This window comes from Manis pentadactyla, chromosome 2 (genome assembly GCF_030020395.1).
Source record: "Manis pentadactyla isolate mManPen7 chromosome 2, mManPen7.hap1, whole genome shotgun sequence".
Classification (NCBI taxonomy): Eukaryota; Metazoa; Chordata; class Mammalia; order Pholidota; family Manidae; genus Manis; species Manis pentadactyla.
Window position 1 is genome coordinate 21646489 of NC_080020.1, and position 17457 is coordinate 21663945.

The 17457-nt window shown below is 35.5% G+C and overlaps 1 protein-coding gene across 2 annotated transcripts in view; it reads right to left on the reverse strand.

The window, feature by feature from the left end:
- Positions 1–131: 131 nt before the first annotated feature.
- The window catches only part of G3BP1 (G3BP stress granule assembly factor 1), a 35622-nt gene continuing 18296 nt past the window's right edge, over positions 132–17457 (reverse strand). For both annotated transcript variants that reach the window (XM_036879106.2, XM_036879104.2), the window contains exons 4-12: positions 17141–17314; positions 14846–14936; positions 13857–13950; positions 10825–11026; positions 9474–9575; positions 9152–9263; positions 8819–8944; positions 7982–8091; positions 132–5244 (exon numbers count right to left, since the gene is read on the reverse strand). In XM_036879106.2, coding sequence (XP_036735001.2) covers positions 5038–5244; positions 7982–8091; positions 8819–8944; positions 9152–9263; positions 9474–9575; positions 10825–11026; positions 13857–13950; positions 14846–14936; positions 17141–17314 — 1218 coding nt within the window. In that variant the 3' untranslated portion in view covers positions 132–5037. The remainder of the gene's footprint in view (positions 5245–7981; positions 8092–8818; positions 8945–9151; positions 9264–9473; positions 9576–10824; positions 11027–13856; positions 13951–14845; positions 14937–17140; positions 17315–17457) is intronic.

Below are 17457 nucleotides of genomic sequence, written 5' to 3' on the forward strand. Positions count from 1 at the left end.
AGCTTTAACATTCCACGATTCAAAGAATTCTGGGAGTCTCTCCTGTTTCTTGTGGTTAACAATCAGAATGGGAAGAACTTTAAGGAGATATTCTGGTGTTTACCTTAAATGAATTTTTTCCATATAAATCACAAATAAATCCTATCCCATCAACTAAGTTCCACATCTACCCCACTATTCTTCAAAATCTAACATCTACCTATATGTATTTGTTTTTAATATGATGTGTTCTATACAATCTACTTAAGTGTGCACTGAATCTTTAAAGAAACCAAGTCCTCTTCTTCTCCCATACTTCTTTATGCCAGATTCTCTGTACAATTCTTCATTTTAAAGGACCAAATCAGTGGTCATACACTCTTCATAAAAACATTTAAGAATTTTTATCAAATCTGAAATCAAACAGACGACATGTAATAAAGCCTGAGGAGAGTATCAGTAATCAAAGTGGTTAATTAGAGCAATAGTTTAACTGTTTATATCCAGATTAAATGAGATATAATTGTCCCTCTAATTGCTATCAAAAATAAAGGCAAACTTCCCCTAAGTGGCTTTCTGGAAAATAAATACTTGCTTAAGTAATTCAATAGTTAGTATCTGGTAAACTTCCCTTACCTTGCTTTGTTAAAAAACTAAGACACATCGGATAGATGCAAGTCCCTTAGCAATCCATGACACTGGCTACATTTCAAAGTACTGAACACACATGGATTTGTCACAGACCAGGTCACATGGTTCATGGGAGTTAACCGTAGAAATGCTTTCCAATACTATTTTCCTCTCAAAGGGAAAGAAAAAAGCTACCAGGTTCAAGTGGAAACTGGAGATGGGGAGATTGTCCAAGGCTCTCAAAACAAGTCATATAATGAAAAAGAGAACAACCTCGATTCTAAGCTAATACATAAGCATAATCAAAACCAAAACCAATTAAGGAATTTAAGCCACCTCTGATCAACTTTTATGATTATTATGGCCATTCTGAGACTGTTTCAGGAAAACATTTTAAAGCAAAGCAGTCTAATTTCAGTATTATCCTGAGCTAGATACATATCCACTAAAAAGAATGTAACAAAGTTTTATCTTACATGTACCACCATGTCTCCTTTAAGTCTAGTAAGAGTTCACAAGCCTGCCTATGGTCCCCAGAACCTGTTATCACAGTAAATACAAATCCCAAAGGTATTACCACCTCAAAACCAGAAACCCAATTATCTAGTGCCACATGGCCCTTACCTTGTCTAGCAAAGTTAACCTACAGCCTCACCCCAACACAAAACTTTTCTAAGTTTCTAACACATTCTTTAAGGTTTCTAAAACATGTGTAGAAGACTCCCTCTAAATGCCCATTGTCCATTGTTGATATAATAAGCAGCTAGCTAAAACCTGATTCAAATAAATGTTGAAATTGCTTCTTTTATAAGGTTGAAAATTGCTGAACCCAAAGTTCATCAATTACCTCATTTGTATGTGGTTCCTGCAGAGATTCTAAGTAGCACAAAAATAAAACTTTAATATAAAGGGTATCTTTAGATCAGCAGATTTGACAAATGCAACCATTTACTTAAAAGAAATAAGCCACTCAGCATAAACTATGGTCTACAAATTTAAACCTCATATAAAGATTATTTCCATTTAGATTCTAACAAACTGCTTTCTATAAAGTGCCACATTTTCCACTAAATCATTAAATTCTACAAGGGTTTTCAAGATGAAAGAGTATCAAAGGATGGCAGTTAGAAGCACAATACAAAACCGCTATAAACTCACCTGCATTATGCTATAATAAAAACATTGTTATGTTCCATATCCAAATTTCAATTGTACATGTAGTATTACACAGATGAGAAAGTAATCTAAGAACAAGTCATTATTACTGTTACCATGTATTCTGCAAATCAAAGCAAGCCACACAAAATCAGTGTTTACTTGTTGACCCTTAAGGAAATAGAGAACAGTAACGCTAACCTTGGTCTGAATGTTTTACAGACTCCAGTCTCTCTATACTGCAGTAATTTGTTATGGTCATGTCCTAGTCCCTTAGTATGTCATTCAAAAGTCAACAGATAAGACATTAATCGTTCTAAAGAAAAAGCATGTTTTGGAGGCCAATCTGCTCCTGGCTACAATGGATGACTTGGAGGCCCTGTCATATGTTTTATGCCATTTCTTCATCTATTACTTTGGGAAAAACAGCATCTATCAATCCACAGCATAGTTGTGAAAGTTGCTAAAACTAAAGTGCAATTCAACTAACACTGTGGTTATAACCTACTCTTCCAAGGCCATTATTTTTAGATTATCTACTTCCTGCTCCCCAGCAATCGCTCAAAGATTGAGAACACAAGAATACACAAGTCCAACTTCACCATAAAAGCAAATAAAAGTACTATTGTAAGGCCCAAGACCTTATTTAATTTCAACACATGTGAAGACTAAACCCCAATGAGCCAATGTAATCCCACTTAGCTAATTTAATACACATGGGTGAAGGTTTTAAGTTCAGTAGAAAAGAACTGTACATTGGGCCATATTTACAGATGATAAATTTTATTTTAAAACCTAAAAAAGATTGAACGTGATGAGCTGGGGCTGCCTATGGAAAATCTTGCCCTAACTTATTTTTCTACTTGTGAAAACATGTATCTCTAGGGTGTTTAGTTTATCAACAGTAATGTAAACAACGATAACAGCGTTCTTAATAGTGTTAATACTAAATCCTACTTACAAAGTCCAATGCTATTCAAAACTCCATAATCATCTCATTCTGATGACTTGAAATTACCGAGGCAACCTTTTGTTTTCGGAAATTATGCAGTAGTTCCCTACAAGTTAAAAGCAGCATCTAGTATATTGCTACTGCGTCTCCAATTTTCTTAAAAAAAAAAAAAACATACAATTGGTACAAATAAAGTGTCATTACTTCCAGTAGATGTTACTATAATTCCTGGAAAAGATTTCTAGTTAATAATCAATCTGTTTGTTTATCTGAGGCTGTTATCTCAAAGGAATGAGTCTTCAGCTCCGTTGTCCTAACCCACTGCCCCACCTCCGATGCACTGTAGGAACAGGGACTGTCCACATTCTCAACGGGGTCACTTCACTGTTACTTAACTTTGGCATAGCTGGGCCCCACCTACTGAACGCCAGACTCGGCTACCACCCTCCCGAATCTCACACCTTCCCAAAGGTCCTCTAGGATGTAACAGCCCCAGGTCGAGAACCACTATTATTTAGTTAGTGCCATGAAATCTCTTGAGTACACAGAACTCCTATTTTGAAATGCGTATTCACTTGCGAAAAATGACTTCTAGGTTATCCATGATTTATGATCTTACTGTAACTTAAACTTAAAAAAAAAATAACTCAAGCTAAGTTTCTTTCCATCACAAGCTTAATATAAGCTACAAAAGCACAAGCTGAATTTCTTCCCATTACCACTGGTCTGGGTCAAATGGTTACCAAAGTTACTTAAACTGACCCAAAAATAGCTATGTGACTCAAATTATTTAAGTTTCTTTTTGTGAAAGAGATGTTGCAAATTCTCAAATATCTGAGGTACTGAGGACCAACTAGTAACATTAGACTTCATTTTAGTTTAAGACTTCAGCAAACCTAGTTTTCCAGTAACACCAAAACATTTCCTCTTCTTACTCATAGACTATACTCAAAGTCCTAAAGATGAACACTGTCAAGAAAATAAGTTAAATTTGACCTCATCACCCTTCAATTAGTAATGACAAGTTATCATATCAAGGATTGCTTCACAAATGTGGACACAAAACCTTCACCCACCCCACACAGCACTCAAAATATAACATACTATTTAAAACAAATATTAATCTGTATTGCCAGATTAATTTTCTTCCAGAAATTTTAATAAAAATTGGCCATTTCCAAGAAACACCCACTGCATGCCCATCAACAGAAGACAACTTTAACAAAATAGACAATTTACCATGGCTATGATTTAAAGAAAACAAAACTAGCAGACACTCAAGCACATCAGTGAAGTCCAATGTTAAAGTCACATTCCTTCTCATGGTATGATTAGGCTTCTGAACAGATACTGAAAAACTACAAATGCTGAGCTATTTAGGTCAAAGGACCTCTTACAGAAGAAGCATCTGTCTTCAAAGGCATTCCAGTTGAGATTCAATTTCAGTATACAAGGTGGAAGAGGGATTTCATCCCAACATACTCTGAGCCTGGTAAAACAAACCTAGTTTTTTAAATTATTTTTTCTTTAAACAATTGCCAAGACTGGAATCAAAGATAAATAGAAGGCACAACCGTTTTGCTCTGGTTTTGTGTTATTCAGGTTTGGGGTTTTGGTTTTTGGGGGTTTTGTTTTTTCCAGCAAATACAAATTAAACATGAAAGAAACTCTACTTCAAAAAAACACCTAAGTTCATTGCATTGTACACATTTAAAACCTATCTCACAATTTAAATTTCAATGGTAAAAACAATAGGTTTTAAGAGTTGCTTTGTGATCACAGAACAAAAGAAAAATTCCACTAACACCATTTATTCAGTTTTTAACCACATCAGTGAGAATCAAAATTTATCATTTTTTCCAATGGCAATCTCTCCATACCACAAGTTTGTCATAACTCTCAAAGAAGAGACAATTTGGGTTTTTCCTGTCTCCAAGATATCAAATCCTGTACTTCTCACAGGCTTTTGAAACTCATAGAAAATAAGAATACTCCAATGAATGAAAACATACCAAACGTCAGTAATAAGCAAGACACATTCCTTTGGGAAAACGGCTGTTAAAAAAAATCCAGTCTGTATATGCAAAAGTAAAGCAAGGAAATTCAGTCTTTTTTTTTCTTCTTTAAAAATTCATTTTTCCTAAAATATCATTCCACAAAATTGGAAGTGAAGGACTAAAAGGTCAGGAGGGAAGGGATAGGGAGGGAGCACACACCATTAACACAAAAATTGTACAAACTGAAGCAGTTTATAATAGCAGTTTATATAAACCGCTGGAGCTAACGTTTGTATTGCTGCGTGTAGATCAGTGAAGAGCAATTCACTGCTTTGGAGCAATTCCCCTTCCCACTCCAAATCCTGGTTTCTGCACCATGCCTCCACGGGGAGGGCCTCTCATTCCACCACCCAGCCCACCTCGTGGGCCTCCAGGTCCCCGCAGGCGGTTTTCTCGACGGTCCCCTTCCCGGGCAGCTCTGGTCTTCTTCTCTTCCACATTCAGGCGAACCTCACCTCTGAACATGATAGGCTGTAACAATTAAGGTGGACAGACTTAGACAAGGTGAGCAGACTTAAGAGCTAATAGGCTACCAACTATCACAGATAAAGCTATTATGAAGAACCAGCAGCTTACAAATCAGCTATTTTCTCACAGTTCAGTTTTTGTTTTGAACTCACAACACATAATTTTCCCATTAACACATACACAGAAAGGAGGGGTTAGGTATGCAGGCTAGTTCAAGGAAGTCAATTTACACAGCACAACAAGCTCTCACTGCACTTATTAAAGCAAATCTGACTTTTCCATTGAATTATGTAAATAGAATATAAAAAATGCCACCTTCTCCATGGATTTGGAGGCTTAGAATAAAACCCCACCAGCACCTATAAAAGATTGTGCTGCACGTATTTATGCAAACTACATATATATCTTTCAAAAACATAATTAATTTCACCTAAATATAACATTTCAAAATTCTATTTGCTTTAAGAGGATTTTGGAAAATCTTAATATAACCTTAGTGAAGGAAAAAAAAGATACACATCCACAACAGGTCTTGGGCCTTCTTTTTGCCCAATAGCACTAAAGGAGAAAACAAAACATTACTCAGGATTCCATGCTTATCACTGGCACTCACTGGCTTTCTACCTGAAATATTTTTTTAAGATGTATCATACTATGAAGTGTTCAATGTATTTCATTTATTATCTTATTCAATCTTCACAATAACCCTTCTCAGGATTGTAAGGCCTATTTCAGAAACCAACAAACTAAGGGCCAGGTTGGTTAAGGAACTTACTGCATGGATTACAGTGCTAGTGAGTGAAGAAAAGGAATGTACACGAAGGCATCCTGACTGAGAAGTAAAAGCTGTGAAGCACCACTCTACACTTTGATCACATGTCACACACCATGGTCATCAGTTTTGTTAAGAAGTTTCTGTACCCATAAAAAAAAATCACTGAAGGAAGTATGGTAGATTTCTACTAGCGCAGTGAAATCAGGGAAAGGCAAGCTACTTTTGAAGTGACCGAAGTACGAGTGATATGAAAGTACATGAGGAAAACTGCACACAGAAAACACCACAAAATAAAATATACAACAGGCCTCTTTTGAGCTAATTCTGATGTATATTTTAAATTCTGATTAACAAGTTTATATTTATAAATGTTAATTTTATTTAACATAATTATAGTTTTAAAAAAATACACACACTATATGAATCACTTCACACACATATATCTGAAGCACTGTTCCACCCAATGTTCTATATACAATGGGAAAAAGAAAACCATTATTAAAGTCTTAAAAATAAAGGGAAAGAGACTGAAACCGAAGGTGTTTTAAAAGGTAGTTATGGAAGACATGTCTGAGGAGTTACCACTAGGGTAGAAGGAATCTGAATGAAGGTACCAGACATACAGCCCTTTCTAAGGAAATGGTAAATGCGTAAATCATTTACGCATAAAGATGTTACAGCTTACCCACATGTATTAAGTAAATGAAACAAACCCCGTCTTGGACAATTAACAAGGAAGCCAGTTATCATATCTAGCCTCGTTTCAGATCTAGCCTCATTTGACCCACTGGGAATATTAGTCCCTATAAGGAAGTATGAATTCAAGACTGCACCAAAAAAGTTGACCATGGGATCCATTTATTGCTGAATGATGGATTTAAGCACAAATCCTCCTGGACATTTTTGGGTTCAGTATTCTGTGATCTTAGCGAAGTAAGCTACTGTTCTCTTTTGTGTTTTGCAGATGCTTCACAAAAATACTAGTCAAACAGACTGAAAGGCAATACACACTTGCAGAGTAAGGCTCATATAATGTTATGACCATAACATTAAACTTTACAGTATACCCATTAGTATCTGGGAGACCACCAGAGGTCCTGAAGAACCTACGGGAAATCATGATCTAGGTTTCTATTACAGAAAGTGTAGTTTTCATTTGCAAAGACTGAAAGTAGATTAATGGTTGCCAGGGGCTAAGCAGAGAAGATATGGGGAGGGACTGCTTCCGGTTAAGGGGCTTGCTTTTGATGAAAATGTTTTCTAAGTAGGTAGGTGGGAGCTGCAAACACCACTTAATAGTACACTTTAAAATGGTTAAAGCGGGGTTTTAAAAACCCTACATCCATTTCAGTAAATTAACAATATTTGCACTCTTGTTCTACTACTACTACTACTATTACAGAAAGTAGTTTTACTAATCAAAGATGTGGGGGAAGGTGAGTTCTCTAAGAACTACACAGCAGTTAAGATTCCAATTCTACAAATCCCTCTATTATGAGAAGTACTTGTATGAACACTGTTGGTAAGAGTGGTTCCGGATAGGATGACTTCAAACCCAACTTAGAGAAGGAGAAACTCCTCAGTTATACCCAGATAATCAAGACTGCTCTGGGCAAACTGGCTCTTAATTTATCTTAGCTAAAAGTAACATTGAATTTCATCTTCTACACCAGAAACTACCACCAAGAAAAGAAATTCACATAGATCTCAGTGCATTGTTAACTATTAGTTATTTAATTTTTATCACTTACTCAAATCCTAAGTTTTTTAGAGAGAAGTTTTTTTCCTAAACTCCCAGACAGGTCTTTTGATAATAATGATGAATGTGATAAACTATATTATACAAACATGTTAGAATAAATTGTACTTTATCAACAAGAAGACACAGTTATAAGGATAAACACATTCTAAGAGTCAAAACACACTGTTATTTTAAAAAATAAATAAAAGTGAAAACCTGCTTACCCTGTTGCTAAGGACCTTCTGAACAGGCTCAGAATCATCAAACACAACAAAACCAAAATTGGGCAATTTCCCACCGCTGTTAATGCGCAACTCCACTACATTCCCATAACCTGCAAGAGAAAGAAAGATTCTCAAATAATGTTCTTTTTAGAACATTTCCCTTAAATAATACATGCACACTGTCCAATATGACAGTCACTAGTCACAAATGGCTACCAACCACTTGAAACGTGGCTCGTCTGTAGTAAGACATGCCTTATGTTGTGTGATATAGGCACTAGATTTCAAAGACCTAGTGCAAAAAATGAAAAATACCTCATGTATTTTATTTTTACTTTCTGAAATGATGTTTTAGAATTCTCCAGTTTCTTTTTACTTTTAAAAATGTAACTACTTGAAAACTTAAAATTAGATTTGTGCCAAGCAAAACAGAATGAACAGAACAGCAATAGACTTATAGATATTGAGAAGTGACTAGTGGTTACCATGGGGGAGGGGTTGGGGTAGGTGAAGGAGGAGGGTGAGGAGGATAAAGGGATACAAAAAATTCCCAAGCATAATACAAGCTGGTCATGAGGACAGTAGTAAACACAGAGAACACAATGATTCAAGAACATCTTTCTATGTTGACACATAGTAACCACACTAGTGGGGAGTGAGGATTTAATATATGTAACTGCTGAACTGCTGTATTATACACTTGAAACCAATATAGATTGTATATCAACAATCCTTCAATAAAAAATAAAAATTGTTTAAAAATTACATTGCGGCCCATCTATTTTTATTGCAAAACACTGCCTTAGATGAATCTAGTGTTTAAATTCAGTAACCTACTTTGAAAAAAATCTTTAAGCTCTGATTTGTCCACCTCATGAGGCAGGTTGCCAATGAACAGCTGATGACTGTCAGGGTGTCTCACAATTCTGCGGGGTTCATCACCTTGCTCACCAGCCTCACGAACTTAAATTAAGAAGAAATAAAAACAGCAGTGAAAGACAGAAAGACACCTTTCAGTGACTATTCCATTCATTAATTTTCTAGTCTAAATACAGGTAATTCTATCAACTCCACAAAATAAATTTAAGTACACAAGTATTAATGAAATCCCCCAAAATAAGCTCTCACCCCAAATCCCCCAAACTAGGCAAGTCACCCTTGAGCTCTTACTTGGTCTAGGTCCCCTCTGGGGAGGAATGTTTATTCGTTGTTCTCGTACTCTTTGATCCCTCTGAGTCCTCTGTGGTGGAATCTGAGATTCAGGCTTAGGTTCTGGACGAGGCTGAAAAATGTATGTTAACTTTTGTGTAACAAGCTCACCTTTTTCTTGAAGTTTCTTAGGTAATGTAAGGTTAAACTACAAAATTGACATTTTCTCACACAAATGCACAAAAATTAAAAACTACCTTGTACTCTTCTCTAAACCTCAGAAACCACATTACACAAAACACAAGTAATTATGACTAATATACAAGCGTAATTAGAAACTCACCTGTGAAGCTGGTACTTTAACAACATGTGGTGGTATCCCAGTAACTGGAACAGCTCCACTGGGTGGAAGGTTCTTACTGGTCACAGATGCCCAAGAAAATGTCTAAGGTAACAACACCAACACTGATTGATTAAACCATTTACCAAAATAATATAAAACCTACTAGCTCTTGATTTCTTGTACCTAATACATGAATCACATTTTCATAAGCAAGGTAGAGTTTACAAGTTATCTTGAGATGCCTTTTTTCTCCTTACCTACAATTTAGTACTAAATGTCCTTAGCATGACTCATCAAGTATCAGCAAATAATGATGTTTAGAGTCTAAGCTACTTTCACTCAATTTCAAGTTCATGCATCAAAGAAAATTCTCTCCTCCAAAAACCAGTTCATCCATTGATTCCGCCAGTCTATGGTACAAACACTGACCCAACTTTAGAATTATCTTCAACACCTTTTCAACCCACATCCAAATCACCATATTGTTATTTACCTCTTAATTATCTTCTCTCCATGTCCACTACAACCCTAACCCAAGATACCATAATCTCTCTCCAGAACTACTATAATAGCCACCCACTTGGTCATCCTTTGTCAATCTAGGCCTTCTTTTTCACCTGCAAGCTAAAGTCATTTCACCATTTCTCTTTCCTACTTACATAATAACAGCCAGAGAACCAAGAACCTTATCTGTTTTACCAACAGTTCCTGTACTTATAACAATGCCTAGCACATAGGCACTTGATAAATGAAATTCAAAGAACCCTGGCCCCATAAACACAGCACTAAAGCATTTTCCTTCACAGAGCACCCAATGTAAAGATTCTTTGAGTTGTTATCATTATCCTAATGTGATTCAGGAGGAGTAACTGAAAATTCTCCAACTTTTGATCAGGTATTCCAATTAGAAAAGTAGTTGTAATTTCAGCAGTTTGTTTTTACTTCTACTATAAAGTTATGTTCAGTTAGGTTTCATAGAAACAGGCAGAGTAAAGTCTATTGTGCCATGACATATTTTTAAAGATAGATTATTATCACTGTTGTAACTAGTATGTAATGATTTGTAATATGAAAGATGAAGTATTAAACAGATGAGGGCTGTTGATATGGTGATAAAACAGCACTGGAAATTTCTGGTTGATAAGCTATTCAAATTTCCTTAAAAGTGAAAAAAGTTAACTTTTGATTTTTAAAACAATATGCATCTTACTTATCTGAGTCAGGCTCAATATTTAAGAAATTTCTCTGATCAAATGAAAATGCATCTACAAAAGTCAATGTAACAACAATAAAGGAGGAGGAGGATTTTTTAAAACAAGAAATAGAATAAAAATGAAGACATGTCGCATACCCTCAATTCTTCCTGTACTGTCTGAGCTATGTCTGCAGGTGCTGGAGAAGAACTCTTCTGAGCATCCTCAGGGGCAGCTTCTTCCAATACTGGCTCAGACTTTTCCTCTTGGATTTCAGCTACGGGCTCTTGCTCTGGCTCTGGTTCAGGATCAGGCTCTGGTTCAGCTACAGGTTCCTCTAAATGTTCTTCCAAGTCATTGCTTTCACAGAAAAATTGAGAAGTATCAATCTGCCTCCACTGATTTAGCAAGAAATTCCCAAGTATTTATTACCTATAGAGACCAGAACCCCCAAGAATTCCCTCTCTCCTAAAAGATCTAAGAATTACATATCTGAGTATCAAAACAAGACTTTTTACAAAAGTACTAAATGAGCAGATTTTAACTGCAGTGAGATTTGCCAAACTCTAATAAGCAAATCCATCAAAATTGATCAAACCATTATTTCTCAGAATCCCAAAACTATTACATTTCCCTATCACACATCACAAAACTCTTAACAGGTTGTGGAGAGAGGGCCAAGGGGGAATTCCTCAATATGTACAGTTTTGATTTTCTAAGATGAAAAATTCTACAGATCTGTTGTTACACAACTATGTGCATAGTTGACACTACTATACAGTATGCATAAAAATGGTTAAGAAGGTACATAAACTTTGTTTTGTATGGCTTTTAACTTCAAAAAAGTCTCTCATAATAAATAAAAACACATGAAATTCTAAAGAAAAAGACATTGGTTATGATTTAGAATAGCAGTTCTACAACTTCTACATAAATCACGGTAATGTTTGTTGAAGCTGCAGATGTTTTTCCCCTGAAATTCCAATTGGATAGGGTGACGAGCAACCCAGGTTAAGTAATGTGGTTAATCCATCATTACACCCTGAAAACATTTGAGAATATCCTTTAAGCATTGAATATTGAACATTAATATTAATTAGTATTAAGGGTGTCAAACCACAATTAAATATTAATTTTTATCCCTGTCAAACACATTTCTATTCTGGTTGCAGAAAAAGCACATTTATGATCTGATTACACACATCTACTGCATATTAATCAATGAAATTCTGTTACTTAAAAGAAGCCTGAATTTCTATCAATTTATGACTGATCTCTAAATAAGTCTTGATATACTTTATATTTCCCCCGAGGTACTTAATGCAATTCATTGATAGGTTAAATACCTGATAAGAAATCCCAAACCTAAGACCCTAAATAACCAAAGTAATCTTAGGACAGAGGTTACCACACTACCAGATTTCAAACTACACTGCAAAGCTATAATAAAACAGTATGGTAGTAACACAAGAGAGCATAGACTAAGAGAACGAATAGAGAGCCCAGAAATAAACCCACACTTATATGGTCAATTAATCTACGACAAGAGGAGGCAAGGATGCACAATGGGAAAAGGACAATCTCTTCAGTAAAGGGCACTGTGAAAATGGACAGCTACATGCAAAAGAATGAAACTGGTCTACTTTCTTACACCATACACAAAAATAAACTCAAGACTTATATTTAAGACCTGAAATCAAACTCCTGGAAAAAAACATGAGGAGTAAGCTCTCTGACATTTATCTTAGTGATTATTTTTTTGTACCTGTCTCCTAAGGCAAAGACAATAAAGGCAAAAATAAACAAGTGGGACTACATCAAACTAAAAGGCTTCTGCTCACCAAAGGCAGCCCATCAACAAAACAAAATGGCAACCTACTAAATGGGATATAATGCAAATGATGTATCTGATAAGGGGTTAATATCCAAAATATATTTAAAAACTCAAAATTCATTATCAAAGAAGAAAAACCAAAAACCTAATTAAAAAATGAGCAGAGGGCCTGAATAGACATTTTTCCAAAGACATACAGATGGCCAATTGGCACATGAAAACATGCTCAACATCACTCATCATTGGGGAAATGCAAATCAAAGCAACAAGGAGATACCACCTCACACCAATCAAAATGGCCACTATTCAAAAGACAAGAAATAACAAGCAATGGCAAAGATGTGGAGAAAAGGGAGCTGTCATACACTATTGGTGGGAAAGTTAACTGGTGTAACCACTATGGAATATACTCCCGTGGGGGGGTGGTTTCCTCAAAAATTTAAAAATAGAACTACCAAAGGATCCAGCAATTCCACTTGTAGGTATGTATTTGAAAAAAATGAAAACACTAACTCAAAAATACATATGCACCCCTATGTTCACCTCAGCATTATTTAAAAGCCAAGATAACAGAAGGAACTTAAATGACCATTAATAGATGAATGGATAAAGACGTAGTATATATACACAATGGAATATTGCTAGGCCATTAAAAAGTGAAATCTTGATTTGAGACATGGCTGGACCTAGAAGGTATTACACTTAGTGATAAGCCAGAGAAAGATAAGTATTTTATGACTTCACTTGTATAAAAAAATAAACCAACAAAACAGAAACAGACTCATAGATACAGAGAATAAACTGATTGATGCAAGTGGGAGGAAGGGTGAGGGAATGGGAAAAACAGGTAAAGGGTATTAAAAGATACAATCACCCAGTTATGAAATAAGTAAGATATGGGGATGTAATGTAAAGCATAGGGAATATAGTCAATACTTCTTCAACAACTCTGTATGGTGACTGATAACTATATTTATTGTGCTGACCATTTCATAATGCATAAAAATACTGAGTCACTATGTTGTACACCTGACACCAATGCAGTGTTATCAGTTATTGTTCCATTAAAATTTACTAATTACAAAATTTCAAAATGAAATCCCGAATCTATTTTTCACCCATTGCAACAAAAACACTGAACCAAACAGCAACTGATGGATACTACTTCAGTAGTCCTTATAATGCAATCTATATTTAATGAGTTATGTACTTGTTAGCTCCCACACCAAAAACAAGACCTTTCCTTTAGAAAATGACCTTTATTTTGAGGTAACGTAGGACTGCCTTCCAACAAAGGAAAAACCTGAACAACCCAAACTCACATGCAGTTCTGCAGATGAGCAAAGTTTTCCTTACCTGACAGTCTGATCATAGAAGGTTCCAGAATCATCAGGTACAACCTCGGGTGTCTGCTGTCTTTCTTCAGGTTCCTCTACTTCTTCCTCAGATTCTAAATGAAAAAAGAAATTTAAATTTGTGGTTACTTAATTCAAATATATTCACTTTTAAACACAAACACTCATCATGATCAGAAAGGCAATGAAGAAAAGCATACATATATAAAAGTAAAGACAACAGAGCAGTTTGGTAGAATCATGGCATAGCTCTAAGGACAGAAGTAAGGCTACTGTAGTGTTCAAGTTAAAGAAATGGAATCTTAGATCATATTATCCATAATCCCACACAGACACCTCGGTGCCCTACTCTATTAAATGGAAACAAGGCTGCCTCAAGTACTTACCTATAAAGTTGTTTTGTTACACAATAAATATAAAGTGCGTACTTATCTCAGCCATATAAAACACTAAAATACCAATTACTGTTAGTGTTTGGAGACAATTCTTCATGGGTCTCTTGTGTTTCTGCACATCTTAAATTGAGGCAACGGCTACCCTTTATTTCAGATTATCTTTTAGTAACATTTATACAGCAAACAGTCCTGGGAAATAATGTCTCCCCTCCAGAGCAAAGGACAGGTGTGTTTACTACACATCATCAAAGCTTTGTTTCCTAAAACTTATGGTTCCACTCTTGTAATGCACCTCACTGCACTTCAGGTACCATCTGGACTTCTTCATGGTGTCCTGTGGAAACTGGCAAAAGTGCTACCATTGTTGTTATGAGTAATAACCCGTGTGCTTATGACTACGCATTCTGTATTGTACCAATATCCATTAGTAGCCTAAACTGTTAGCTACAGCAGCTCTGGATATTAAACCCTTTGTATGTCTTGACAATTAGAAATTGTTATTAAAGAATAGAGTATAATGAAAACATTCAAGAAACCCAATATTTTCTTCAGGTCAATCTGATGCCATCAAAAAAGGTTTAGCCAAGTAACTTACCCTCCTGAGGCTCAGTAACAAAGCCACCAAAGACTTCATCTTGGTATCTGAAGATATCATTGTGAACATAGAACTTATTCGCAACAGAGCCCTACAATGCCAACAGAAAGTGTTCATTTACCCAGCAGACTTTTTAAAAGCCAAATAAATCACCCTACACCAGTGGTTCTCAACTGAGGGTAATACTCTCTCTCAATCCTAATGAGACACAGCAATGACTGGACACATATCAGTTTTCATGTCAGGGAATACAGCTGGCAACTACTGAGCAGAGAGCACAGGGATGCTTTCAGCCTGTAATGCACAGGATGCCCCAACAAGAAATTACTCAGTCCAAAATGTTAATAGCACCAATGCTGAAAAATCCTGCTCTATAGTATGGCTATTAAAAACTACACCCAAATATATTGCTTGCTTAAATTATCACCAGATGGATTTCCAAAATTGGTAAAGCTCTAAATAAGTAAAATGCCAGAGACCACACCTTAAATCATTTCCTGAACAGTAAATAATTATTACCAATAGCAGCAGACATTTAAAATCACCTAAATCTGCATACAAGAGTATCAATACAAGCACTCAAGCCAAAAAAATTTGCCCATACTAGGTATAAGACACAACTGAATATAAATCTAACCATGTCATTTCCTAGTTATTCAATTTCTAGAGATTCTTCCTCACCAGTAAAGAGAGCGTATTAAATGAGACACCTTATTAAGGTAATTTTAGATTCTTCCTTTAAAGGAAAATGAAACTGTAAGTAAACTTATAATTGATTGGTAATCACAACCCACATGATTCTTTGCATATTTAGAAGTCCACCAATAGTTTTACACTGCCGATAATCTAAGCTTTACTCTAAAAATAGTGACTAAAATGGCTTCATGTAGTTTTTCAAATAATCAAGTTATTATTCAATATTAAAATGAAAGGGGCTTTAGATTCACTACCCTCAACAAAAAATTATCTCGAGTATTGCTAGAGAAAATCTTTAATTAAGTCCATACTGAGTCACTTCATATACTATGCAGATTGGCTTCCTGATTGTTCAATGTGTACCACCAGAAAGACAATACAAATGCAATTAATTATTCAACACAAACCTATGGTCCTTTGATAAGCATTACAAAAGAACCAAGGCTCCTGTACATTTGATTTCTAGAACCGAGGCTGGGGCTGAAATCAGGGACGGTGCAAGATGAGCCTGAGATAACTGTGCCACAAAGTTACAAAGTGCTAAACAAAGAAAGAAGAAAATAGAAGCCAGATTGAAGGGTTCCAAACTTACCAGACCTGGGACATTCTAGACATCAACGTAAAATTTATTTAATGGATTTAACCCATTAACAAAGACTCTATCCATGATAACAGATAGGAGACAAAGTTCTTTACAGTAGAATGCCAACTATTAATAACAGAATTAGATAATCGCCATCTAACCATCAGAGCAGAAGGTGATTCTGACAAGAATCATCAGTGAATGTTAAAACTAGTGCACTAGTTTGATGAAGAACAGGGTATTTACACAGTCTCAAAGAATCACCCACAATTTACTTACTAATGAGAAAAGTAAAAATACTAAATATAGAACTGCAAAAGCTGGTGACCATTACCTTAGTTAGGTGATTATGGTTAACATCACTAATAGGACTAATACCGGGTACCTCCCTAATATGAAGCACTTTTATGTATATAACCTAAATCTAATCACAAGGAAACAGACAATTCAAACTGAGATGTTCAACCAAGTAATTTGATAGTGCTCTTTAAAAATGTCAATGCCATGAAAAACAAAAGATTAGGCATTATTGCAGATGAAAGGAGACTGAAAAGACACAACAGCTATACTCAATGTGTAATTCTGGATTGATTCTTGGACCAGGAAAAAAAAATTTACTATAAAGGACAACATTAGTACAATTACCAAAATTGGACTATAGATTACAAAATTACAAAAATATGGAGTGGTGATTGATAATTGTATTACATCAATACTTCTTGTATTTGGTGACTGCACTATTGTTTGGAATAGAATTCCTTATTCTTAGGAAATGCTCATTTAAGTATTTGAGTATAACTAGGCATGATGTCTCCAACTTATTTCCAAATTGTTTAGAATTAAAAATGACAGGTAAACAAAGAATTATAAACATATGGACAAGTGTTGACAGTGGCTCTAGGTAAGGAGTATGTGGGAATTACTGTATTATTATTCCAAATTTTCTGTAAGTTTATATTTTCAAAATAAACAGTTTTTAAAGATACCCACAACCCTTCATTGTTTCTTTTTCATACCTCAGGAGCAAGGACAAATGTCTGCATGAATCTCCTCAAAGCCTGGTTGTTGTTAGAGAGCAGCCCCATCACCTGGACGACCACACCATCATTCAGAGTGGCATGAGCATCAACATGGCGAATCTTAGTGTGGCAATTGGTGAAGTTCTGTGACATCACTTTCCTATGAATTTCCTAAGGAATCAAAACAAGAGTTAATGCCTTAAAATTCATAATCTCCAACAACAAAAAAAACTTTCCCACACAATACAGGCAAAGAGAAATTTGCATGTTTAAATTACAAACTACATAGACCCCACTCCAATTTGGCTTAGTAT